We start from the raw sequence: 27062 nt of genomic DNA, 5'->3' as shown, positions 1-27062 counted from the left end.
GTTTTCTGAACTCATAAGAGATAAAGTTCATTTCCGATCATTTATCTCACAAGCAAGATGAGTTGAGCTACCTATAGGCAACATGATAATCGTTAGTATGCAATCTACGAATAGCACCGTGCTTCGCAACGCAACGCAACGCAACGCATAATTGGTAATAAATCAAGTCAATAGGAATTTATCGGAAAATATTGGTTCAACTTTCTGTTTTAAAATAGTAATTTCGACAGGTGCTTTAAAACCGATACGTAGGCCGCGGTCAGAGTAAACGCGTAAAACTCAGCTAAAGCGTACAGCAAATAGTATCTAAAGCAAAGCGAGTAAAAATCTACGGGAAGTAGAAACAATAAAAACCAATCTATTGATCGGCTCCTGATTGGTCGTTTTGACAGTCGCGAGAAATCGAACAGTGGGTTTTGCGAGTGCACTTAAGTGTAGTACTTTTTGCTACATATTGAATAATAATTGTCCATTAAACCTACAACGTTTCGTGATTTTTTCTCTAAGTAAACGGTTTTGTGGGATACATTCGTACCCCAGAACTTAAATCGCTCTAATATGCCTAATTTTTATTAAATTTATAATTAAATTGGATAGTTTTATTCTAAAACATACAATTTTTCACAAGTTTTTCGCTTACTATGTATCGATGTTTTGCTTTTAAAAAAAGATATAATATTAGCGCATTTCCCCAGAATTCCACGCGGCCTTTCCCGAATGAAAGGAACGGCCGCACTCCACGAAACGCCGCACTTAGCCCATCTGTCATAATGCTGAATGATAACACGTGTTATTCCAAAAAATAGCCTTGCGTCATGCAACGCTTTGCGCAGATTGATTATACCAGTTGCAAGTAGTGCCAAATTTACCACGTTCAGTATAATTCAAAAATTCTTTTTAGATTACAGAATTGATAAAATTGTTAAACTAATCAATCAAATCCTCTTTTAAAAAATGTCCTTGCGTTAAACCAAAATGGGAGGCTTATTACTACCACTACATTACTTAATTTCAAGCGCAAATAGCTAATACAAGTGCTAGTTAAACCAAAAATTTAGGCATTTAGGAAGCAGTTGGTGCGGCGTGTACGTTTCGGTGAATGTCTCAATAATGTTTTCGGAATTGTAAACATGACAAAACATTAACGTAAACGGTTTTCTGGGGTACATTTGTACCCCAAACAAACTTTAAGCGGGCACTGTTAAGCTAGTAAAATGCAACAAATAGGTTGTACCTGCTTTAATGGAAGTTTAATAATAATCAAATTGATTTATGATAAAGATTGCTTGCAGTTAAAATAAACTGTAACCATTGACTAAAAAGGGCGTTGTAACCCGGGGACGATTTCACAATTCCCATATATTGAAATCACAAATTTGGTGGTACTGCTGTGGTCAGTTACCATAGCTAATTTAATACCTGTGATAAATGATACAAAAATGCCTTGCAGGAATGGTTTTTGATAAAAAATTAGAAATTTTGGTTAAGTACGACGAGCAAGGTTGTTTGAAACTGTCACCATTAAGTTTTTTGTTTCCCCATGTGTTAGCTACCGATTTATTCTACTTTCCTGTTAAGATATCGACGATTTGTAAGTTTCTCAAAACATTACAAATTCGACGATCAATAATAGCAAATAAAAATGCGGATTCTACTCGCCAATTTTGCCATAGGCAGATATAACTCAACACGCATGGTGCTATTTCAGATTCGAGTGATTCTACTATTCTAAAATGAGCCTAGGGTGCCCAAAATTAAAAATCTTCGAGATCTTTGGCGGATTCTCCATATTAGCAAGTTGGGTTCGGATCGGGTTTCTCAAATTAAAAATTTTCGGGTTCGGGTTTTTAAATTTTAAAATTCTCGGGGTCGGGTCGGGTTCGATTTTTTCAATTTTCAAGCTCTCGGGTTCGAGTTCGAAAGCATTAAAACCCGACCATCTCCATAGCCATTTGGTTCATGGATCTAGCCGGATTGCGACGTGGTTAGTTGGCTACAACTTAAATCAATGTCTTTGTCCTTACAGAACGAGGCCTTTTCGATCATAGACGCCTAGATTCTCCACCTTCATCTTGCAATCGTTTCTTGCATCGTCAGACAAATTCTCGATTCACACCGAGCAACTTCGTAATGTCTCCAACGGACTTCTGCTTCTTCAATAGTTCCCAAACTGCGCTTGGTTTCACACTTCATAGTTCTGAAATTTAACAATATCACCAAGCAATTTTTATTCATTTTAACCCAGAAGAAAATATTTTCATTGTTCCCAGCAGTTTACAATTGAATTTCAATAGATCAAATCACTGGGACCGTTCTAAAAAGCTACCCTGTCATGCTTAATTGAATACCGCAAATGTTCGACGTAAAGTCACACTTAGTGAATTTTACTAGCATTACGATAGAATGATTTTTGGGTGGATAGAGTTTGTCTAAAATCTCTACGATGAATTCTAGACATACTACAGTCCTGAAATGATTCAGAGGTCAACTTGATTGGCTTCCTCCCAACCATGATAAATATTATTTCAATTGCTGGTTGAAAAGGTTGGGTCGAAGTTGTACGGAAAAAATAAAAATATCCTGATGAACGAGCACAGCACTTTTTGAGTTCTTTTTGTGTCCACAAATGACTATGTAAATTTTGGGGGCGATTGGTTGCTCTCTGGATTTGCGCATTGCGTTTAAAATTTGTATAAAATTAGTATGGGAAAATCTACTTATTCGCCTCCGCGTGTACACATCGCTATTTAATTCGAATTGAAAAACCAACGTAATAAAAAACTAACAACTTTGCCGAAAACAGTGACTCTGGAATTCTTTGTAAAAATGTTATTACGATTTTAAGATCGAAGGGTCAAATGAATTGCTGAATTTTATTGTTTCTGTCAACACTGCAAATGATCCACCGACACCTACATTTCGATTTGAAATATCTCAGAACATGTTCATCTCATGTTGTTTATGATTCTTGTATCTTCAGACCTTGGCAATTGATCGAGCAAATGCACAAATACGTATGTGATAAGTAATATCAGGATGCACTATGCTATATTGCTCCTTAAGCAGAAAAAATGTATAAACTAAAACTTCTCGCTAGGGCAAAAATGTTTGGTGAAACCATTCGTTGTAAGGGATCCTCATTTAATATAGTCATGGTTACTTTTCCACTTCGTCTGTTTAGAAAATGACACTAGCTTATTGCCGGAATAATTTAACGCCGACTTGACGCAAAGCGCCAAAAATGAAACACAATTTCACAGACCTTGACGGACAGAGAGTGGTTTAACCAAAAATTCTGTTCACACAATTTTTTCTCCTTATGGAGCTTTCACGTGGGCCTACTAAGCCAAAATAAGTTTCGGCTTCGCTGAGTCTCATTGGCATAACAGAGCTTCAGCTCAAACGGGACATCACGTTTGACCAGTCGCTTGATTCGAAAGTTCTTAAACTTTAGTGAGTAAACATCAACATTAGAGATGGGCGGGTACGGGTATTTTTACCCGATACCCGACCCGAACCCGTACCCGTAGGATTCGGGTTTTTACGAAATATTTCGCATTTTCCCGTATAAATATTTTTGAATGTTTGGGTGACCTTTTCCCGCCAATATCAAAAAGTGATAACTTATCCTCGTAGAAAAATATTAAAACAAGCGTTATATTCCCATTTTGATATACAGTCGTCCTATAGGTCAGCGTGAATTGAATGAACAGGACTATCTATAGATTTTGAGCTGGAAGTTCATAATCTAAATTTTGCTATACTAATAAACGGGGAAACATTGCTTTTTATGAAGTTCCTCGAGCATTTTTGAAGTATTAATGTTGTAAATTTCCTTCATCTTTCCAACATTCAGAAAGACAAACAAGTGTATGGGAAAGATATGACTTCTATCGACCTGTTTAAGGAAAATAGTCTAGATTAACCACCAAACATAAAAAATGTAGTTTTTTTATTGTTTTATTGACAAAAACGTTTAGCGTTACTACAACATTTATTGATACACAATATTATTCCGATTAATCAAAAAGATGTAAAATGTACGTTTAGTAAAGCACAATTATCTACGGTTAAAGTACATCGACATGGAATATTATTATGCTAAAGTTAGGATAATTGCATGTATTTTTGGTTGACCGAGAATTCTGTTTTAATGCGACTAATAGTTCTGACCGTTGTTACGAGTTTGTAAAACTTTTTCTTATTTTTTCCTCATTCAATTAGAAAAATGAGCGCTTGGTCAATATTTTGGGCAAGAGAAAGCAATTCAGAAAATTATTTTTGAGGAAAACTGAAAGCTTACTAACATCCAATGAATATAAACACTTGTTTGTTTGAATCAGATGAAAATTGCGAAAGTTATTCATTTTTTTTTTTGTAAAATGGAATTTCCAATTTGAGTTTCTCTGGGTCAATTTTTTGAACCCTCTCTTTTTCTTTTAGAACTCTGTTAAAAAATAAAATGAAGAATTTTGAGATTTTGAGCTATGGTAATATTCAACTATAACAATAATTTCAGGCTAATTGAAGTGATAAGTCATCGAATGATTGGTATACAATACTGCATGTAATATTTATACGAGTTATACAGAAAATAACACTCTTATGATACAAAATTCGTTGCAAACTTATTCCTTACACCCTTCATATCTTAAAAGTCAAGCTGCAGGACTATGTTTTGTGCAATAATAATACAAATTTTGCTACATACTACTACATACGTCAAGTATTGTAAAGCTAATATTTTTTTTCCTAGAGCATCTAGCAGTTCGTACAAAGCTCATTTTAGTTTTAAAACCTGAAAATGTGAAGTTCAAAATAATTTGAAGAACCTAAAATATTTTGTAGCTTACTCACGCACGTAATACTTCTGCAATGTATTTTAATATAGAAGTTTTGTGGATCAGTGCAGTGAAATCGATACGTCGTAAAAGCCTACGTGAATTTAATATAATTTCAAAATACAAACTTCTAGCCGTTTTATTAAAACTGTTCTACTATAATTTTTTTGAACTTCTTGTTCGGATTCAGCACACAAATCTACATCGAAAATGGAAGTGATATATTGAAGTTCAGAATTTTATTTTTATTTTGTTTACCAGTGTCCCTTGGCCTGGATAACAGTTTTCGAACGTAATAAGCGAATTTCCTTAAAAAATGAAAATACCGCTATGTAGCCTTCGGCTCGCCTACTCCTTCGAATCACGTAGATTGAATTTATTGATTGAAAATCGGGATCGAGTCGGGCACGGTTTTTAATTTTTTTTAATGCGGGTGCGGGTCGGGGTTGGGTCGGGTTCGGGTCGGGTACGGGTCGGGTTCGGGTTCGGATTCTTTTTCATGCTCGGGTACGGGTCGGGTTCGGGTTTTGTATTTTTATAAAATCCGGGTACGGGTCAGGTTCGGGTAAGCTTACAAAAATAATATTCGGGTTCGGGTCGGGTCCGGGTACAAAAAACCCCATACCCGCCCATCTCTAATCAACATCCGTTCGGAAATTTTTTGGGCTGATTTTTTTTATTTTCATTATAGAGGTTTTAAGCTTGGGGTCATTCGCCTCTTTTCGGGTTAGAGAAATCTCTTTTTGAAAAACCCTGTGTACGGGTTGGGAATTGAACACAGGTGAGCTGCGTACAAGGCAATCGATTTATGAACTACGCTATGCCCGTCCCCTTAGACTGAATTGAGACCTTTACTACCTCTACTATTTAAACAAGCACAAAAATATCGACCAATGCACTTGTCATACTTAACTGTACTCCTGTTGCACTTTTACTCTCAAATTACGCAGTTGTTTAAAAAACAACCTTGATTTACGTCTAATTTTGGTTTGATAGCCGCAAAGTTCTGCTGTATCGATTTTGTTGGCTATTTTCTGCAAATTTAAGACTAAGAAATTAAAGCTATGAAATTAAAATACGCATAGGTATTCTAGAGCGAGTAAGTTTTAAACAGAACGGAAAACTAGGACTATACAGGCTCTTATGGACATGATCGAAAGGAAATATGGGGAATCTTTTGCCTTCTGCTGGTAGGAGTCGGGCGTTCCACCCAAGTCTTCAAATACCTCTGATGCTTGCTTGCCATACGATCCAGTCTAATGTTCTTATATCCTTTACTGTCTCAAGAAGTTGTCTCCAGACAACTCGATTCATTGCCGTACGTCTCCGACCACTAATAATAATATTTCGTTTCAATCCACCCTTGTATCTGTGGAACCAGCTTCGGGGACTTCTGTGCTTAGCTGTTACTCGACATTCTCAACACATTGCAGCTCCCCATTTTTTTTCATTGTGCGACAGATGGGAATACTATCCAAGCGATTATCCTGATTCGTTGCTCATACATCGTCCCCTTGTTTCATCTTCAATCAGAACTCCACTATAAACACTATATAAAAAGTAGAAGTAATTTTCTGGATGAGATCTTTTGCTCCATCAAGATATTTTTTACTGATGATTTTATCTCTAGTTTTCTCAGCTATCAAGCTATTTCTACCAAACATTATTTAAGTGATATAGCTTTTATTTCAAGTTCAAAGGCCAGTGCTGCTACACCCAGAATGTTGTACTGGTGCACAAAAACGCTGCAGCGGGTCAATGTCATTGAAATGTTCTATAACCCGAAGTTGATTGTTTTCTTTGAACCAGACAACTATTTTCAAATCATGACAAAATCAATGAATGGTCAACAGTACATTTAGGGACTACCATAGGGAGACACAAGGACTCAAACTGAGTACTAAAACAAAACAAAAAAACTCGAATAATTTTAATAGCATTTCAACTAACAATCAATTGTCGTTTTAGGTGATCCTTTTTTTCTTTGTTTGGCCAGCGAACGGGTTCCTGATGTATGCGAATATTTCTTTGGGTCTGCTCGAGGATCATTTGAGCCATATTCACGAAAATTCCTTCATATCGCAAGAACATATCGTATATCTGACACCTCCAGACTTATGTGGAATTATATTTGTCAATTGCATTAAAATCGTGTTTAAGAACTGAATTGAATTTCATTTAGAATCACTCGGTTCCGACAGCATGAAGTAACATGTTATTTTACGCTTGTCCGGGCATGCCGTAGGCTCAGGTGATTCGCATTTCTAATGCCAAAAGATCCTGATTCCTGCGGTAGCAGACAACGGGTTAAGTCGCCGGTAAACTCTAAGCTTGCTCATATGGCACATTTCCACGCTTTTCTAAACTTTCTCCCTTCTCTCCCTTGAGTACTATGGCTCTTAATATTGAAAAATTGACTTCACCTTCCAGTCCCTTGCTAATTAAATTCCGTAACAACAGTTGACAAATTGATTCAATAGGTCGTTAACAAAAAAATGAAAAAATACTAATTTCCAGCAGCACTTTGAAAGCTTACATAGGTTTTTAAATGAATTTTGTTCTAGCCTAAGTATCTGTTATCTGTGATGTTACCATGCACATTTTGTAAACGCGAGTCATCTGCGTTGTTGATCATCACCAAAGATTTGTTTTTCCTCGAGGTGTTCGAATAATTTCCTGTTGAATGGATCAAAATCTCAATCGATTGACGGTTTTTACTTCGATATATGCAATTTTCTAACATCATTACGTTACACACGAGTTCTTTATTACACACGCCATTTTTAATTCCAAAGCGTCTGTTCCGGCATCACTGCGACACAGACAGCTCTGATGGGCGACCCCTTGTTCAGCGGAGTGGAGAAACGTCAGTGAAAATTATGCGAACGTCATTGCGGGATAACCTGAAAACTGACATTATCACGTGGAACCTAAAGTGGACAGTTCAGTTAATTTCCATGATTATATTAAAAGATTACTACCTACTAGCGAGTGTAGGAAACCTGTAAAACGGAATAATTACGATACTATTGAATTTTATTGAAGGTAGGAACACTGAATTTGCGAATTACTTACCTTATTCCATGCTTAAAAATACGTAAATGTAACTTTAACCTGAAAATACTTACCTTTAGGAGAAAATTGAATAACCTATACTTACCTGCGTATATCGACTGAATTAAAATTGATTGTTTCGGATAGTCAGAATAGAAGGGAAGACTTGATGTAAGTAATCTACTTTATTATATACCACGTTTCTTGCAAATACATACTTATTACAGCTTTGAGCTGCTACACTGAGCGTGGGACTGCTACAAGGAGTTTCCCAATGTCCGAACAATCCTCCGAACAGCGTCCTTCGATCCATACACATCCGACATTTTGACGAATAAATAAACCTTTACAACTGATAAAATTACAAAACAAAATACAGTAAAACCAACAACAGCATCTTTGTATGAAGTTTTGGTAGTTTACAAGGGATTTCTTATGAGAAAATCGACTTTTACAAAATAATTCCTAAACCGTTATGTATCCAAGAAAAAAACACCTTCAACAGGCCAACGAGGGTACCCGGGTACCCACAAATTGAAATGTTCATAACTATGGCTTCCTTTAACCGATTTGGACACTTTTACATGTTTTGGATTTAGGAACTCGTCCACTATTTGATTCGGAAAAATTGAACCGAGTGAATGGATCTAGTTCTTGGTAATCCGGATTTTTCGGAGTAATGTTCCAGTACTAGGGCATGATTTGTAAATTTTAATAATGTCCTAGCAACATGAGTTTCAAAACTCTTTAAATTGTCTCGGAAGTTTGTTTTTTATTGTTACGGGACCCTATGGCAATTTGGAATGGAATGGCCACTCACGGCCCCACGGGAGCCTGTTCCGGAATGTCCGTTCCGGGGTCAAATCACCAAATGGTTCCAAAACCACGAGATACAGCTTACTGACGCAATTCAAAGAATTTTGATACCCATATTGCCGGTATTCCATTGAAATTCACAAATAGTATCCCAGCACTGGAACATGCTTCCGGAAATCCGGATTCCACGGAACCGAATGAAGAAACCCGATTCATTTTTTCAAGTCTAAAAGTGGATGAGTTCCTGAATCCAAAACACCTAAAAGTATCAAAATCGGTTGGAAATTACCTTAGTTATTGGCATTTCAGTTTTGTCGGTACCCGGGTACTCACGTCGGCCTGCTACGTTGTAAAAACAATCAGGAGCCCCTCCCAACTCCCCCCTTATTATATCAACAATATTATTAACCCAAAAGCTTGCCTCAGTGACGTTCTAAGATGTCACAAAGTTTCAATTTCCAGCTATGGATAAAACATGGGAATTTCATTAATTAAAACATGACAGTATATATATACAACAGGGCGCAAATAATTGAAATAATAGGTTTCACCCAAAATTTATATTAGGCGACTTATACGCACAGATGTACGAACAACAAACAATATCTCAGACATTCAGCTTATCAAAGCATTTAAACAAAGGACGAACGATATTTTTCCCCTGAAGATGATGCCAAAAAGCATCGAAACGTCGGACAAATATTAAAATTCGTTCCATTATTTATCAAAAGACTGACAAAGCCGTTAAAAGAAATCTTATTAATTAAAACCTAAAAATGTACCTGGGTACCGGGTCGGACACATAACGGTTAATGCCATTGCCTCTTAAAAATAAATCGATGTATAATTTTTGTAGGAAATTTATCATGAAAACAACGTCTAGAAGACTGCGAAACGATCTGACGCTTGTGGAAAATTTTACTAAACATAAAACGGATTGAAGAAAATTTAAATTTTCATGGCAGCTCTACTACTAATGGTCGAATTATACACAAAATGTTTATGTTTCTCTCATTGTGACCAAAAGAAGCGTATTTTTCCCTTAATAATCTTGTGACGAGACCAAACAGCTCAGATCATTGATTTGGACATATTAAGAGAAAGTAAAAAAAAATTGCATATAATTCGACAGCCAGCAGTACTGGTGCTAGAAACATTGAATATTTTATCGGTTTCTGCCTAATAACTTATTCCACAAGCATTAGATCGTTTCATCGTCGAGACATGATTTCCTGCATAGATTTCCTATGAAAAGCTTATCGATTTATTTTTAGGGTTATCAGTATATATAACATAACAGGACCTCCTTCCCATGGACAAGTATTCGCACCCTAAAAACTCGTAAATTATTTCTAACTCACTAAAACTGCAGCTCATTATTAACATTGTCCAGATCTTCTTACATTGGTCCGATCCACTAACAATTTTTTGTTAAATCTTTCGAATAATCAAAATATTGAAAAGGCTGGGAACCCTATATCGTATTTGATATTTTTGAAGCAATAATAAATATTTTAGAGCACATGATCGAATTATTATAAATTTATCGCTAATGCTGACCTGATTTCGCCTCACAAAAACAAACTGATTCATTCACGACTCCAGTATCCAATAGCTTCCACAAACAGCACCGTAAATCATGTTACGAAACGTATATTAAATATCAAACGCAGCGAAGAAATAAAACACACAACAACCAATCAGGCTTCGTTTAGTGAGTTAGGTTAGTTCGTTGGTTGTTTTGGTCCAACGATAGAAGATCTTCATAACGATTATTATTCAAACGGAGTCGATGTGAGTACCACCTACCGACTACACGCGAGCAAACCGAATTCATCCGATGAACTGCACTCACGCTCTCCACTATCCGACGAAAGCTCGTGTAAAGACCTGGGGAAGTAGCGCAACTCGACTGGGACTCCGGTGTGCCAAACGGCCACAGACCGGAGTGAACCGTGCACTGGACCGGATCGTGTTTTGCTAGTTTCCTCCGTACCGACCGTGTTCCGTAGATCAGCTGGAGCGCGCGAACGTTTACGTGATCGTTGGTTTCGACTCGAGTCTTCAGTCTTTCCCATCCAACTAGGAACGGCGCAGACGCGCGGGAACTTTGCAAGCCGTAGCGGATCTTGAAAAAAAAGTGTTGTAGGCAACAGTACTCGATTCCGTGGAATGGGATGTAAGTGCGAGGAGGGATGGTGATGCACCTTCCGGAGGGGGCAACGTGCCAGCCGCAGTGAAACTCGTTTTGTCTCTATATAGCGCGAAAGAAGCAAAGGTGAAATGAAGGAAGTGAGTGAAAAATCGCTGCTGTCCAGTTGAGAGTGAAAGTGATTGTACGAGCAACGAAAGAGGAAAGGTCATCTCTGGTTGTTGACTGCTGCTCGGTTTCGCTTGTGAAGCGACGGACGGTGCAGGAGGAATGCGAAGGTTGTGTGGAATTTTATGCAACTTTGTCGGAAAAGCGGATGCATCGCATCGCAAAGGAGGGGAAGACGGTGGGCATGACTTTCGGCAACAGGTGGGATTCGCTAAATGTGGGAAATGCAAGAGAACACGTGGGATAGTGCACGTTGTTTAAGCGATTGGTAAATCGTTCGGTCTTGAGGGACTAGCGTTGTTATTTGTTCCCAATTGAGGAAATAACAGTTATATAAATGCCTAATTTGACCTTCGACATTTTCAACGAAATTTAACAATTAACTATATAACAGCGAGTCATCTATAGATTTTTTATATTGCACAGAAAGTTGTCTAAATAATGAAATAAATATTTTCCATAAACTCAGCAATTCCATGAAGAATAAACTGTCTAAAGCTTCGTCCTCCGACGAGTATCTTCTTATTACATCTTATTTTTTATTTTATTTCTTGAATATTTCAACACCGAGTCGAATGCTTCCCATCATGTATTGGAGCTTTGAAGATACAAATGATTACTAAACTTGCTTTAAGAAAAATCATACCTGTTGCTTTAAGCCCATCAAACCCATTTTGTCCGTTCTTATGAGGAAACTTCACCATCAAATAACAGTTCAGCAACGCATAACAATGTGTGACTTTAAATGTAAAATTTATATTCAATAAAACGAAAAAAATGAAGACAAATTTTCACATTAAAGCCGAAAAAAGAAACAAAAAATGAAAGTATGTTCAATGCGTAAACCCTTTGAATAATTAATTCCGTTCAAGTGTGTCACCATTCATAATGAAGTCATCACTCAAAATGGGTTGATCGCCGTTTTACCTACGTGATATGTTACACGTGTATTGCTGTCGAAGAGAAAGAAGTACATACTTGAATGTTTGTGTTCTGAAAAACTGACTGAAAAACGAAAATTGTGCGTAACGTGTGTGTGTGTGTGTTAATAGCATCGACTCAACTCTGACCTACCGGAGTACTTCCGTGTCTGAATCAAGAACAGGCAAATTGGATTCTAATGTTCAACGAAGGATAGGTAAATTAACGGACGCGGCGACTGCACACTTTATAAAAGGAAGAAGGCGAACTCGAATAAGCAACAGAATGGACGACAATGAGAACTATTTGGAGGTAAAGTGTTCGACATTAGACTGAACCAAGCTATATTAAGAATCGTTAATATTTTTTGCCGTGTGCTAAATTGACATACAGTATTTTATTCAATCGTTCGAATACTTTCACATTTATTCTATGTATGAATCTTTTGATAAATTGTACTAAAATCTTTCGCTTTTTCTCATTTCACTATTTTCCACATTAGTACTCCAAAATGAACTTCTCCCAGTTTTCGTCACCGTTCGGCGGGGCACTGGCAGCGAACCAGTTTGCAGCAGCAAAATTTCCTCCGAATCTCACCACGACCAACGGGCAGGTATGTATGTGCTACGTAACACAGCTAGTCCCTGCGAAACTGTGGCTACTTTTTAGATCTGACTTTCGAACATTTAATGGAATACTTATGGAAGTAGGATTTTATATATCAGAGTTCAATCTCTTCATGTCCGCGTACTTTTGAGACAATACCGTTAAGGGGTTATATACAAAGTTGGAACTCAAAAAATCGAGAGAAAAAAAATTATTAAATATTCTGAAAGTACATACTTTTGAAAATATCTGTGCGAAATTTCATCCAGATCGGAGCACCAGATTTCAAACCACAGCCCTTCGCACCGGACTGGTTCTTCCGCGCATGAAGTTAACTAACGTTGTTATTTGTTCCTAATTGAGGAAACACCAGTTATATAAATGCCTAATTTGACCTTCGACACTTTCAGCGAAATTTAACAATTATTAACTATATAAGAGCGAATCATCTATAGATTTTTTATATTGCACGGAAAGTTGTCTAAATAATGAAATAAATATTTTCCATAAACTCAGTAATTCCATGAAGAATAAACTGTCTAAAGCTGGCTTTCTTTGCAATGAATTTTTGTTTAAAATTTTGCGCACCAAAAAACTCAATTTTTGGTCAATTTGTTTTTTGTGGGAAATATTTTTTTTACTTTTTAATTTCTGTTGAGCGGGTCGGCTTGGAAAGCGTTCACCGCAAACCTCTACCAAAAAACACACTTCGGGAGATAGGCCATAACTCCGCCAACTTTGAATATTTTTTTTAATTCAACTTGTTTTTTCGAACTTCGATAGTACTACTAACGAATTGTTATTCGCTTTTTCAAATAAAATTAGCCAAAAAAATACCTTAAGAAAATCACGAACTTAGCACACTTTTTCGCCACAACTTTGTATATAACCCCTTAAGATACAACCAGAAGTAATTATCCTAATAGTATTAGAATCAAATACTAGAAAAGGTAGTTTGATGCCATAGAATGGCAATAAAGTTACCGGTTGCACGTATGCTACACTAGATTGCCCAGAAGAAACGAATTTTTGAAAATCCAATCGGCTCACCCCATAGTAGATTCCTAGTGCCACCAGGAGAGTCTTACACAAATTTTAACGAATTTGGTGAAAAAACTCTCTAGCTCGCATCTTCACTGCTATGCAGCATGTTTTTTCTGTGAGAGAAAATAAGACAGATAATGTTATTGCCTACAACTCTGTCGAAGACTGCAAATTAATCCAACTTCCTTACGAGAAGTTATTAAACTGTCAATGAAGTGATGTCTGAATCAGTTCTACATGGGGTCTAGAAGCAAATAGTGGTAAATCAGTTTAAAACCATCTTTGCGCGTGAAGAGCACAAAACCTATAACTAAATTAGCTATGGAATTTGCGTTACGGCTTCGTCTCATCAGAATCCGACAATAACTTAGTTAACGGACTAATTTCGTTAGGTTTAAAATATTAAAATATTTACATCTCGTAAGATGCACATAAAAGGAGCGTAACAATTCACCTGAATTTATATTCAAGAACATGTAAAAATGCGCTTTGTTTACAATTCTCCATCTACATTCATCAGAGTTCTGCATCCATTATTAGACAGCAAAATACGTCGCAATGTTGTTTCGTCAAATGTAATTTTTATTTTTTCTAAGTGTATGAATAGTATGTTTGAAATAATTTTAGTAAATAATACGTGTCAACTTTTGGTTAAAAAAAATTAGTTCTACATTTCACCACATAGTTTCCTATCTCATGCCTCCACATGAGTCTATTGATGACATTTAGTCGTTAGACCGGCGTTGTTTGGGCACTATCCACCTTCTGCTGCAGTAGCTGAATGGGATGGTGCAAAGTGACGAGCCTGAAAATCCGTGCCGTAAATTTATGCCCCGAAGTGTGTGTGTGTGTGTTACAGAAAAAAGATGTTTGAATGTGTTTTTAAATATTCAAGCAAATAACTTGGTTCATGGATTTAGGTAGGTGTTACCTCAATTGACATTTCGATGACCCACTTCATATACAGTGCCAGACATATTCCGATGTCATCGTTTCATCAATCAGTTCCGCCTGAATGTAATGTTTGTATCAATTGGATTCTAACATTACAGTAAAACTTTCAATTCCTACATACTAACGGCCAACAAACTGTAAGGATATCCAATGAGTGTATAACATTTATTATATTAGCGTAATATACTAAATACGCGTTGATTTCTTTCTTCCAGGAAGGAATCGAAAGTTTTACTGTAATCTAAAAATCCAATTGATACAAACAGTACGGCGGGGCTGGTTGATGAAACGATGGCCTCGGAACATGCCTGGCACTGCATACAAAACCAAATATCAATTGCACATTTTTAAAAGACTTATTATGTGCATCAAAAATGTTGCCAAAATCGATGTGTGCCAAAAACGGAATCTTACTGTAATTCGACAGCCAGCAGTACTGATGCTAGAAACATTGAATATTTTATCAATCGTCAGAGCATCAATCGGTTTCTGCTTAATAACTTATTCCACAAGCGTTAGATCGTTTTGTCGTCGAGACATGATTTCCTCGATAGATTTCCTATGAAAAACTTATCGTTTTATTTTTAAGGTTATCAATACTTTTCATAAATAAAAAATATAACTGGACCTCCTTCCCATGGACAAGCATTCGCACCCTAAAAACTTGTAAATTATTTCAAACTCACTAAAACTGCAGCTCATTATTAACATTGTCCAGATCTTCTTACATTGGTCCAATCCACTAACAATTTTTTGTTAAATCTTGCGAATAATCAAAATATTGAAAAGGCTGGGAACCCTATATCATATTTGATATTTTTGAAGCCATAATAAATATTTTAGAGCACATGATCGAATTATTATAAATTTATCGCTAATGCTGACCTGATTTCGCCTCACAAAAACCAACTGATTCATTCACGACTCCAGTATCCAATATCCTCCACAAACAGCACCGTAAATCATGTTACGAAACGTATATTAAGTATCAATATGGGTCATCGGAAAGTCAATTGAGCTAACACCTACCGAAATCCATGAACCAAGTTATTTGCATGAATATGTTTAAATACATGCATGAATATGTTGCATAAGCCACAAGACAAGAGTTCGTTTTCGCTTTCTCGTCAGTAAACCAGAGCTTCCGTTTTTCTTCCCGGGACATCACCCAGGATAAGTCAGTTGTTTAGACGTTCACAAATTATGTCGTAAGAACTGTTTAGAATTTTTTGCGCCTAACTAGTGCTAATTTGGGTACTAGTTTAGATACATCGTCTAACTAGACACCCAGATGATGCTAGTTACTGACGAGATGAATTTGAAACACAAAAAATCAAATTTGATGTTTGATGAACTACGCCTGGCTTATTCATTCGTCAGCCACTTCGTTACCACCGATTCCTTGGTGGCCTGGTACCCAGAATATCATTATTCCGAGTTGCCAGCTGTTGTAAAGATGCGATGCACTCCCAAACCAGTTTGGAATTTCGCCTCGACCTTAATCTAAACAGTGTTGCTTGGCTGTCCGAGAAGGTCGTGATTATTGCATGCCCGTATGTGTATACTGCATATACCTCTGCCTGGGGAACTGTGGGTCATTTTCCCACTGATATCGCTTCTATAAGGGGTTACATACCTTTTTGTTTTTCAAAAAATCGATTCTTTTTTGCTTTATTGAAAGTACAACTCCTTGAGAATATGGGCTTCGGTGATGAACCTAAGAACACGTACTCTTGGGTGGTGAATCAGAGTGGGAGATTTGATCTCTGAATCTCATGACTCATAATCATTAGATCGAGTGTTTTGGCGGATTGCTGATATTGATGTTTGTACTCTCGAATGGGGGGACATAGTGGTTCAGCTAGTCGAAGACTCACCACAGCCCTCGATTTTATCTACCCCCGATTTTATCAGCTTTTTGACCCGATATTATCAGCTTCATATGAAAATTCATAGTTGGTAGTTTCAAGGGCTCTAGCAGACGAACCAAATTTAATTCTAGTAAATCCTTTCTTAAGCATATTTTTCTTATCTTAGAGATCTGAAATATTCAAAAAAAATATTTTATTTTGCACTGTCAGGCCCCCTTAAGGGAAGTTTAAGCTAAGTAATAAGGAAAGGTTATGAGGCTATATCTAGGGACTATAGAAGAATATTTTAAGAGCTTCGGTTTCTTAAAAAGAAAGAAAAATATTTATCCCGATTTTATCAATTTCTCGTTTTTATCAGCCTAAAATTCACCAAGGGGCTGATAAAAACAGGTCTTTACTGTATCTATTTCTTTCTGTAGCTAATATATTTTCATCTGCTCAATAATATAGAGAATGTATATTCCCCACTGATCTATATCAATTTACTCTGCTTTAACATTATCCATGCATATTAAAAATAATCTATATTTGTGTTTTACTTTGATCTATGCTTAACTTTTTTTTCCTTGTATTACTATATCTTACATTAGATTATAACAGAATCTAAAATCGAATTGATACACGCAAAGTCACATACACGCCACAAACACATACAAATGCTTGAGGCCTTCGCAATCATCCACACTACCGACATCCACGCTACCGACACAAACATGGTAACATCCCGGTGATAAGATGAACGTCTCAGCACTTATGCTCAAGCCCTTCGCGATGATACACGCGTTCACGAAGTCCCTACGCCCGCTCATATCTGAACTATACAAAGAATAGGGGAGACTGAGGAGACTTGATCCCCTTTTTTATTTTTCAATCCTACTCCGTGGAATGATAAAAAAAACTATGTATTTTTTGTAGTTTTATATTGTTTCTAGGGTTGACTGATTATCATAAAAAAATTACATGGAAATATTGTACTGGACATAAGCTATGAGCATTTTTGGAAAACAACAAAAAAAATGGAAAATTCTTTGATTAGTGGAGACTCAATCCCTAATTTGGGGACACTTGATTATTTTTTGAAAACGTGTTTAAAAGAGCATGTAGGGTAATAAGCCAATTTTTACCCTGTTTCTATTATCATCCTACCAATCTGAAGCCTTTGGTTAGAACAGCGTCTGCCATCATTGCTCAACGCATTGGCTCAAATGGTGTTGCGATAATTGGGGTACCCGATTAGAGTTTTTGCTGCGCTCAAACAGAAGATTTTCACCATCCTCAAGACAATTTTGTTATTATATTGGCTCCTAATACGAGGCGAATGACCTTAAGGCTAAAACCTCCATAATCGAAATAAAAAAATGACTCCTAATAACAAAGCCAAGAAGCTGAAATAATAAAATTAATAATGAAATATTGTGGTACCCTCCCTAATAGGGCAAAAATAGGTACCTAACCCCATTCAATGTTATAAATGTATTGTGGTATTGATTAAATTGTTGTGATTTGATATTACTTTTTTGTTACTATATATTACCCATTTCTCACCTGATTTATATTACGAATTCCCCAAATCTCTGTGCAATTATTTGAAAGTTGTCGTTATTATGGTTGAGGAACGTCAAATGTGGGATGCATGGTTGCTACGTATGCTGTAGTAAACATTTACAGTTAAGTTTTTGTATGATGAAGCATTCATTTTTGACAGTTTTGTTATTTTATGGCAACAATGACTTCAATTGTTCTGGTGTGAATTTGGTTATTTTCAGTAGTGTGTATGGTGTATGGCGAAGGGGATCAAATCTCCACGAATTTGAAGGGATCAGATAAAACTACGCAACTTTCTAGTATATTCGATTAATGTATTCTGATCAACCTTTGAGTTACAATGATGGGATCAAGTCTCCTCAGTCTCCCCTATCAGAATCACGGTCCGCTGCAATTGACCTTAACGGACCACTTCATAATAAACTGTGAATATTTACTTACTGCATATAACGATTTTTTTCACCGTACTTACGGAGCTGACGGCGTTCAAATCACTTCAATACCTAAAATAGAGCATAGAAAATATGTTGGAATGAATATAAAATTAATTCATTCATTCTTAGCAAAGATTTCCTGTCCAGAAAATTAAAGTCCTAGTACAGATTGCAATGCTATAGTGTTATCCGACGCTGCAATTTTCTGGGCAGTTTATCTAAGCCTCTACCAAATAGATAGTACTCAACTCACCTTGATCCCTTTGTGACACCCAAAGAAAGCTGTTCATGTCAGCAGAATCCATCAAAAAGGCCCTTGAATCGGAATTTCTTGTCCGAAAGTTTTATGAAAGTAACCTTTTGTTTACATTCATATCGGCAACACTATGGAATTTGTCAAAATTAGCGCGCACTGTGTGCATTTTGTTGAAATGTGGTCAGAATTCAATATTGAATCCTTTGAGACATAAATTTCGAAACATTATTAACTTTATACATGGACCAATGCATCGACAGTACATTTTTTCATGAAAAAAAAACAATTTATGCGTATTTTTTCGATTTACGTTCAACTAATGAATGAAACATGCCGACATAATTGACCATTCATGGTTGTTCGTTTGTTACATTGTGCAAACACATTTCATAAAAATTACATTCCATGGCCATCTACCCATAGTTTCGCTTATTTGTTGACACACGTTCATCGCTGTCAAACGGTTTATCTAGTCAGCTAATTGAAAAGGGATTATATCAAATTTATGGAACCGATGTGGCAAAAAAGTATTTGGCGGTATTTCCGGTTCTAGTAAAACTCTATATTCAATAGTGAATAAAGATACTAAAAGTAGTATATAATCGAAACTTATGCATGAGGCAGACATCATTTGTTTCTAAAGAACATTTGCAATGTGGCCAATCATTTTTTTGGAGTACCTAAATTTGTAATACTATCCAACAAAGAATATTTTTTTATATTCAGTCTAATTGCAACCGTCGTAAGGTAATAATGATCCCATCCGGCGATGGCTTGTGAAAAATATATTGCAGTCTTCAGTAAGAGTGTGATTATGAGTTAAGTTACTTATTGAAGAGAAAAAGCAAGTTATTCAACTATCAACGTATACGCACCAACGAACGACAAACCCGATGATATGAAAGGCAGTTCAACAAACGTGTGGACGTGTAGTACGAAGAGTACATAAAACATGGCGTCAAGCTGATCAGCGGGATGGCAAATGCAAAGGTCGGTAGGGAAGAATTTTTTCGCCTAGTTATTGAAGATGAGAGTCTCCCCTGAACCACCAACGACAGAATAAACGTCAATATCGCAGCAGCCAGAGAAATGGCTATGTGTAATACTTAGTACAACAAAATATTCGGAAACACACCTGTAGATATCAGAATGGTGAAACGTGTTTTCAAAACAACCAGGTTTTGACAAATGGTTATTTCGTTGATGTCGTCGATGTTAGTATCTTCCAAAAATCGTCGATTCTGACCATGATGTTCTGGGAGAGAACTATTTACGTGCTTGGTCAAACAGTGACTGTTGAATCAGGATACTGCAAAAGAATATGTTGAAAAGCTCAACGAACGAATATATGAGCTACTAATCAGAGATAAACTAAACACAGCAAGGTATCGGGTTCACGAGGCGGTCTACTTTAGTCACAAAGTGTTAGGTCACGTAAAAGGGCATCTGTGGAACGGCTGGATCGACTTTGATTGACCAATGACGACAAATGAGAAAATCCAGACTGCGAGTCGAATGCTTACAGCGGCTATACAGGCAACTTACACATTCAAGTGAGAGCTGGTATAACATTTTATCGATATAAGAAGAGGTACCACGAGAAAGATTTTTCGAAGTATGAGGTAAGCTTTTGCTGGAAAGATTTACAAAAATTTTACGGACTATTTTCAAAACAAAAAAGAAAAGTTCTGCGGGATCAGATAGGATCAGGATGAGAAATCTGTTATCAAATTAAACAAAGACAACTGCCGGTTGTCATAGAATGTACAATCAAATAGAGAATAAAAACACAGAAAAATGATTGATGATGAAAAACAGTCTATGAATCTACCCTCTCCAGTGGTGCAAATTTTCATTTTCAAATGCCAACTTTCAGCTCAATCAAACCCAATCATGATTCAAATTCAAAGCCTCCCTTAATCCTTCACTTTCAAGTTGGCGGGATTTTCATAACCAAACCGTACGTCTTCATTTTAAATTGATACTTTTTCATTTGCGTTTTCGCGTTTTCAAGCTTACATGAACAGTAAGCAGTATGTTCAGAGTAGTTTTGCTTGAAAAACCTAGTCAATATCCCAGTACAGAGATATTCACAGGGTCAATGAAAACGAAAATGAATGGAAAATGATTGAGCAGCTCGGCTGTTTGAATAAATGATGCAAACGAAAAACTGAGAATTGAACACAGTAGGGCATGATTTGAGATTTATTCTTCCTTCGAGTTTAAAACAACCTGGTGAAAATTTGCAGCTCTGACCTTCGCTAGAAGAAGTTGAAAATATTGTGATAACATGTTTGACAATAAAATGAGATCAGTTTAGTGTCAAATGAGTAGAACGTATTGATAAGCATTGCGTTACAAAAGAAACGAAATCACATCTGATCATAAGCCAATTTTCAACTAGACTGCCAGTTTGATTAGGGTCGTTATTACAGTTTTACAAAATATCTTTTATAGCAATAAATGGTTACAATTTTTTTTTTGAATTAGTAGATATATGGCGGCGAAAAAAAGTTTATAAAAATTGAGTAGCTAAATGATAATTTGAATACAACAGAGGCTGTGCAAAACTTACCTCCTTTCTACAGCAATGAGTGTTTCATACGAATATTTTTTACTGTGCACTCGATGGCAAATTGTACAAAAAATACTTATCGACGGACTAAAATCACCAGATCTTTTATTTTTTAGATATTTCCTCTTCTTCAAAAGAAACTGCTGTCGCTTGCAATATTCTAGTAAAAAGCACTGACTGGACATTGTAAACTCAATTATTACATGTTTCCTACTCAGCGTGCTGATATTTGTGAATTCGATTACGGAATTTCATATCATTTGATAAGTAATGCAATTTCGTAATCGGATTTTTGGTTTTTTATACATAGACGAACTTTTGTACAGGGAGCTAGGAAGGATGTTCCTAACCCAGTGTGGCAAAGAGCTATAGGCTTTATCAGTAGGGTTACTTATTCCTCCGGGAATGAAGAATTCAGGCTGTTTACTGTTTTGTGTTGATTGTATTGTGTTGTCATTTTCCATTCCTCTTCCTTTTGTCTCCATTTCCCTTCTCATTAGGAATGATATAAGGAAACATGGCTGGGCAAAAATCTTCGAATAACATGGGTTGCGCATCAATCGTGTCAATATATACTGATTCCAATTTTCCGAGCAGTTATAAAATAAATATTGTATCATCCAGAAGGGTAAAGTCCTGCTGTTTCTTTGCGTGTACCTGTCGAACCATCTATGCTGTGTACCGTTACCTTGTCTTGTATAAATCCGAAAAATCTAATATAAAACTAATGGCACTTTCATAAAAAATGAGCCACATGATGCTTTGACCAGTTCCAGTTACGCAGTACTCAAATTGTAGGATATTTCAATTTCAATGCCCTAATGTCCGTTTCGACGCATGCTGGGACCTTCCTATATAAGGACTTCGAGCAATGCCTGCTTAACAACTGGCATCAAAGCCGTTCGCATAAGTCGAACATCAAAATTACAACAAGTAGAATTCATATTTTCATAAAAGCATCAAATTGAAATCTTATTGTGCTATCAGTTTTAGGTTTTTTTTTAATATGACATTAATTTTTTATCTCAACTTGCTATACTTATTTCTTTGAAGAATTTTCTATGTTTATATTCCTTTGTTAAAACATCAACGCGAACATATATTTTGTTATGAAAAAAAATTGAGCTTTCAATTTACTCTCACTGACAGCAGAATTAATTTTCTGTTTGATATCATAGGACAATTTTGCTGCTCTCCATTTGATCTTTTAACCGTTAAAACGACCAAAACGACAGCAACCTGAGTAATCATTTGCCGGACATCACAAAATCAAGATTAGTTTTCAATTTGTTGTCAGACTCTGCTCGGGTTTGCTCCATCTTCCCACTATACTTCCCCTGACTGAACCATCATGTTCGTACTTGGCTACATAAAACATATCTTCGCAAAGCTGTGTAGTAAAATGTCCGCAGTTATTACTACTCGACTGCTATCAGTTTGCCATGCTAGAGGTGCTACTGTGGCCATCTAGGAAAGTAACAGCAGCCAATAGTTTTACAGTTAGAGCATCACCAAACAAAAAATCAACCTAGCATAAAATAAATCGAGATCAATCAACGCACGCAGCTAACCACCGTAACATTAAGGCATGAAAGTAGCGCTTCTCGAAAAGTTACTACAAGCACTATTTAATTCCTACACGCAAGATTACAATGTTCCGGTCTCCTTCACTAGGTCACTATGGTTTCTCTTCACCATTCGCCCACGACAGAGTATGGTAATTGTAACATTTCAGTGTAATTTATTATACTCCCTCCTATGGTATGTAATTGGAACAAGTTTGAAAATGTAGTACAGATAAGAATTCTTAGGCAATTTTCAATCTGAGCGTGTAATAGTATCACTCAACATTTGAGCTTGCAATTTCAAACAACCACTATTCCGTTTATTCATCAATAAACACAGTAATTCCCGGCTATAAACCACCATCACATTACAGTGACACTGACGGGTGAGCGGGCGAGAAACAGCAAACCGAAGATCACTAAATACTGCACAGGGTCGGGTAATTAGCAAGTACCAGAAGAATTTATGCATTTTTATCTCGTTTTACCTTCGTTTGCTCTGACTCAGCGCTGTACCTTGGCAGTTGGAAGCACAAGGTACAAACAATATGGGCCATACTTGGTGGTTGTCGGTTGAGGTGAAGGTTCACCATATTCGCCAGCATCGGTAACATAAACCAACATCGTACATCTGCTGGTCGATCCCATCTAAACGCTATGGTATATAAGGTATATGGTTATGTTTTTGTTGATGACCATGGTACGGCAAAAATCAGTGTGTTATAACAATCATAGTTAATCTGATTTAAAATTCATCTCTACTGGAACATGAACATAGTGGACCAAAAATACGCACATCTCTCCTAATCGCGAACAAACTAATTGCAAACTGATGAGTTGAGCTGCGCTATAATTTCGTCTATTGTGGGAGCCAATCATCATCGCGCGTTCAACATCTCAAACCGTTTGAAATCCGAGGTTGAATCGTGCTGTGTTCCGCAGAGATGTGGAAGACATCGTTTTCATTTGTTTGCATATCCACATAGTAGATGCTAGCACAATATGTGGATGCTGCAGTGCTTCAACTGTACTGTTCGTGTGCAACCGGCTGTAGGGCTGACTACATCATGTGTAACTTTAGACAGGTTCCTGCTAACCAGTTTTAGTTCACACGGAACGATTAGGCAAATCTTTGTCAGAGATGAATGGATGCAGTTTAGTATAATCATTCAATTTACGCCATTGCTCTAGTAGTTCGAAGAGAATGACTCAATGTGAATTATTCACTGAAACTCGATTCGAGTTGGTTTTAATTGTTAACGCACTGATTTTATGCTACAGTTTTACTATACAGTAACGTGCCTACTATTTGCATTATTCCAGAAGAAACTGGAAGGGTAAAAATCGAACGAAGGCTTCGGCGTAAGCAAAGTAAATTTTTCATTTAAATTCTTACCTTTCTTGCTGAAAGTATTTTTTTTAAATTCTGTGCGTGCTGTTCGAGAAAGGCATGGAAAGTTTCTGTTTTTTTTTTTGTTTTGTTCTAGCTTAAGCACGCGACCTTTGGTAGATCCTACTGTTGTGATCTACCTAAAAGTGTTCAAATAGGTCGTAGAACTTCAACATTATGTTAATTACCAATTATGGTCCTTTCCAATGAAGATAAGCTCAAAATTACTCCAATTGCTTGTGCAGCTCCATCGCCATTTGAGGTTTGAAGGTGTTCAAAAATTTGAATTGCTTCAAATATATATTAAAATCCGGTTTTTAATCATTTTACACCATTTTACAAAATAAATATTAAAATTTGAGCTTCAATATATCTCCATTTTCGATGCAAAATTGTGGGGCGAATCAGCAAATGAAATCCAAAACAATGATGGTAGGACATTTGTCAAGTTACAGTAAAAAAATGAATTTCACCTTTAAAATAACAAAATATCGACATGAAATATTAATATGTTAAATTAAAGGTAACCAAATGTCCCTCCCCAAGGTTGAGGGGTTTGACGGTATTGCAAACACCATCAGGTATATTGCGTGCATCAGCGCTAAAGAACAGCAGCTTTAAGATGGTTTTTGCACTACGCCTCGATAGTGGTGCATCGAGCAGACCGAGAGGGCTTATGCGCCTTTTTTATGTTCTATGTTTCTTTATACTTTGCACCAGCGCATACAAACGCTCAACCACTGGTCTGTGCGCGGCGATGTGGCCGACTGGCGGGTCGACGTGCATTGACTTTTGTTGTGTGCCGTGTTATTGTTCCACAATTTGATGGCGGTATTCGTGGACGGGGCTCACAGTGGGTGTCATTGTGTATCCATTTATCGGTTTCGAATTCATCGTGCATATACTAATTAAATTAATTTAATAATTGAATTAATTTAATAAATACATAAGCAGAAACCTATTAGTTGTCGCTTTGTAATAATCATAGTTTTTCGTACTAATGTACAATTGTTATGTGCTAGTCGTATGTCTATCTATGTATGTGTTCGTCTGAGTATTTGTGGCAGTTGGATACAGATCTGGCGTATATGATAGAATGGTGGTTTCTGGTGATCAATTTGTGCATTTGGTTCTATTCATCCGGGAAGGTCGGATTCGATAAATTTGGGTACAATGAATTTACCGACGCACACGAGTTATCCATTCTCGGCCATCATAGCATGATGAAAGTCTAACAGCATGCAATTGTCGTTAATGATAAATATGCAACATTTACTGTATTTAGACGAGTTTGATTGCATGTTACATGTGTTTTTCTATTCTACTTCGCTAGTCTGTTTCTTTTGTACATCTATTAGTTTGCTTTTCTATTATTGATGTATACCAAAATAGTATCGGTCTATTTATACACTTCTAATCAAGCTCTTTACATCTTTTTTTGTTATGATTCTTTTTATTAGTATATCTACTATGCGCTATCTATACTCATATAGGTACAAACGCTCGTGGCCTTCGCGATAAAACAAACCTGGCCACAAACGCGACCATGCAATTGCAATAATCCACACATACTTACGCCCGCTATTTCACCTACATGAAAAAACCCCAGTAGTTAAGTAAACGTGGCATCTTTAAACTTCCAAAACCGGTCTCAAACATTAACCCACCACTTGCGCGATGATGAAACGGTCACGTCCGCAAGTCTTACCCCGGTCATAGCAGTCTGGACTAAGTTGAACCAATCAAAAAAGTGACGCTAATTTTCACTAAACAACACTTTCCATGGTGACATGACCTGGAACTCTGTATGGGGAAACGGATTCTCTTCTACCATCTGTACCATGCACTAAAAATTAAGCATCAGACTCACGGTTCGCACGCGATCAAACAAGAATACACACTACATCATTATAAAATTGAAATTATACACGCGAAGTCACATACACGTGACAAACATGTTAATATACAAATGCTTGAGCCCTTCTCGACCATCCCCGGCACCTACACCCGCGATCTCGTAAACATTATAACATCCCGGTGATAAAGTGAATGTCTCAGCTCCTATAAATTTTCAAACGCGGTCTCAAGTGTGAACCTAAAAACTCCCGCGGTCGCACGATCATGAATCGGTCACTTCCGGATGTTTCTATCCTTGATATCAGACTAGGTCCATGCCTTCAATTGGATCAATTAAAAAAAGAAAGTTCTTATATCAACTGGACACCATGTTATATGGCGACATAACTAGTGATATGGGGTAACTTATTTCCTGTCAGAATGTGAATTGTACACCGAAAACTATCAGGATGAAGGTCCGCGTGACCATTCAAGAACGTACGCGTATATAGGAATGGCCACACGATTACAAAATCCAGTCTTGTACACGCGAAATCACATGAACGCGAACACACGTGACAAACACGTTAACATACGAACGCTTAAACCCTTCGCGATTAGCAACGCACGCCTACGTTCGCGATCACGCAAACATGATAACACCCCGGTAATAAGATGAACGTTTTAGCACTTACGAAGTTTGAAACGCGAACCTACAAACGTCCGTCGCGATCACGTCCGGAAAGCATTACCCTCTGTCCTAATAACTTAGGTCCATACATTCAGTAGGACCAATCAAAAATAAAGCTCATATCCACTAGACAACACGTTCCATAGCGACATGTCCGGGAACTCTAGTGATATGGAAAATCTCACTTTCTTACAACATCTGAGCCGTACACCAAAAATAAAGTATTAAATTCACGGTCGCGCGCGATTATCCAAGAACACACGCGAATATGCGAAAGGCACACGGTTATAAAATAGAATTTATACACGCAAAGCTACATACACGTTATCACACGCGACATACA

General features: G+C 36.9%; 1 protein-coding gene across 3 annotated transcripts in view; it reads left to right on the top strand.

The window, feature by feature from the left end:
* The window catches only part of LOC131685709 (specificity protein transcription factor 3-like), a 67756-nt gene that overhangs the window by 26175 nt on the left and 14519 nt on the right, over positions 1–27062 (top strand). The window contains exons 1-2 of one of the 3 annotated variants that reach the window (XM_058969597.1): positions 9776–12264; positions 12455–12565. The exons of 1 other annotated variant lie outside the window; for it this stretch is intronic. In XM_058969597.1, coding sequence (XP_058825580.1) covers positions 12238–12264; positions 12455–12565 — 138 coding nt within the window. In that variant the 5' untranslated portion in view covers positions 9776–12237. Of the gene's footprint in view, positions 1–9775; positions 12265–12454; positions 12566–27062 lie in introns of those variants that run through there. One more of the 3 variants, XM_058969598.1, reaches the window with a different exon arrangement.

The sequence above is a fragment of the Topomyia yanbarensis genome, chromosome 2 (assembly GCF_030247195.1).
Source record: "Topomyia yanbarensis strain Yona2022 chromosome 2, ASM3024719v1, whole genome shotgun sequence".
NCBI classification, from domain to species: domain Eukaryota; kingdom Metazoa; phylum Arthropoda; class Insecta; order Diptera; family Culicidae; genus Topomyia; species Topomyia yanbarensis.
Note: the sequence above shows the minus strand (reverse complement) of the source record. Positions and strands in the feature narration are given on the sequence as shown.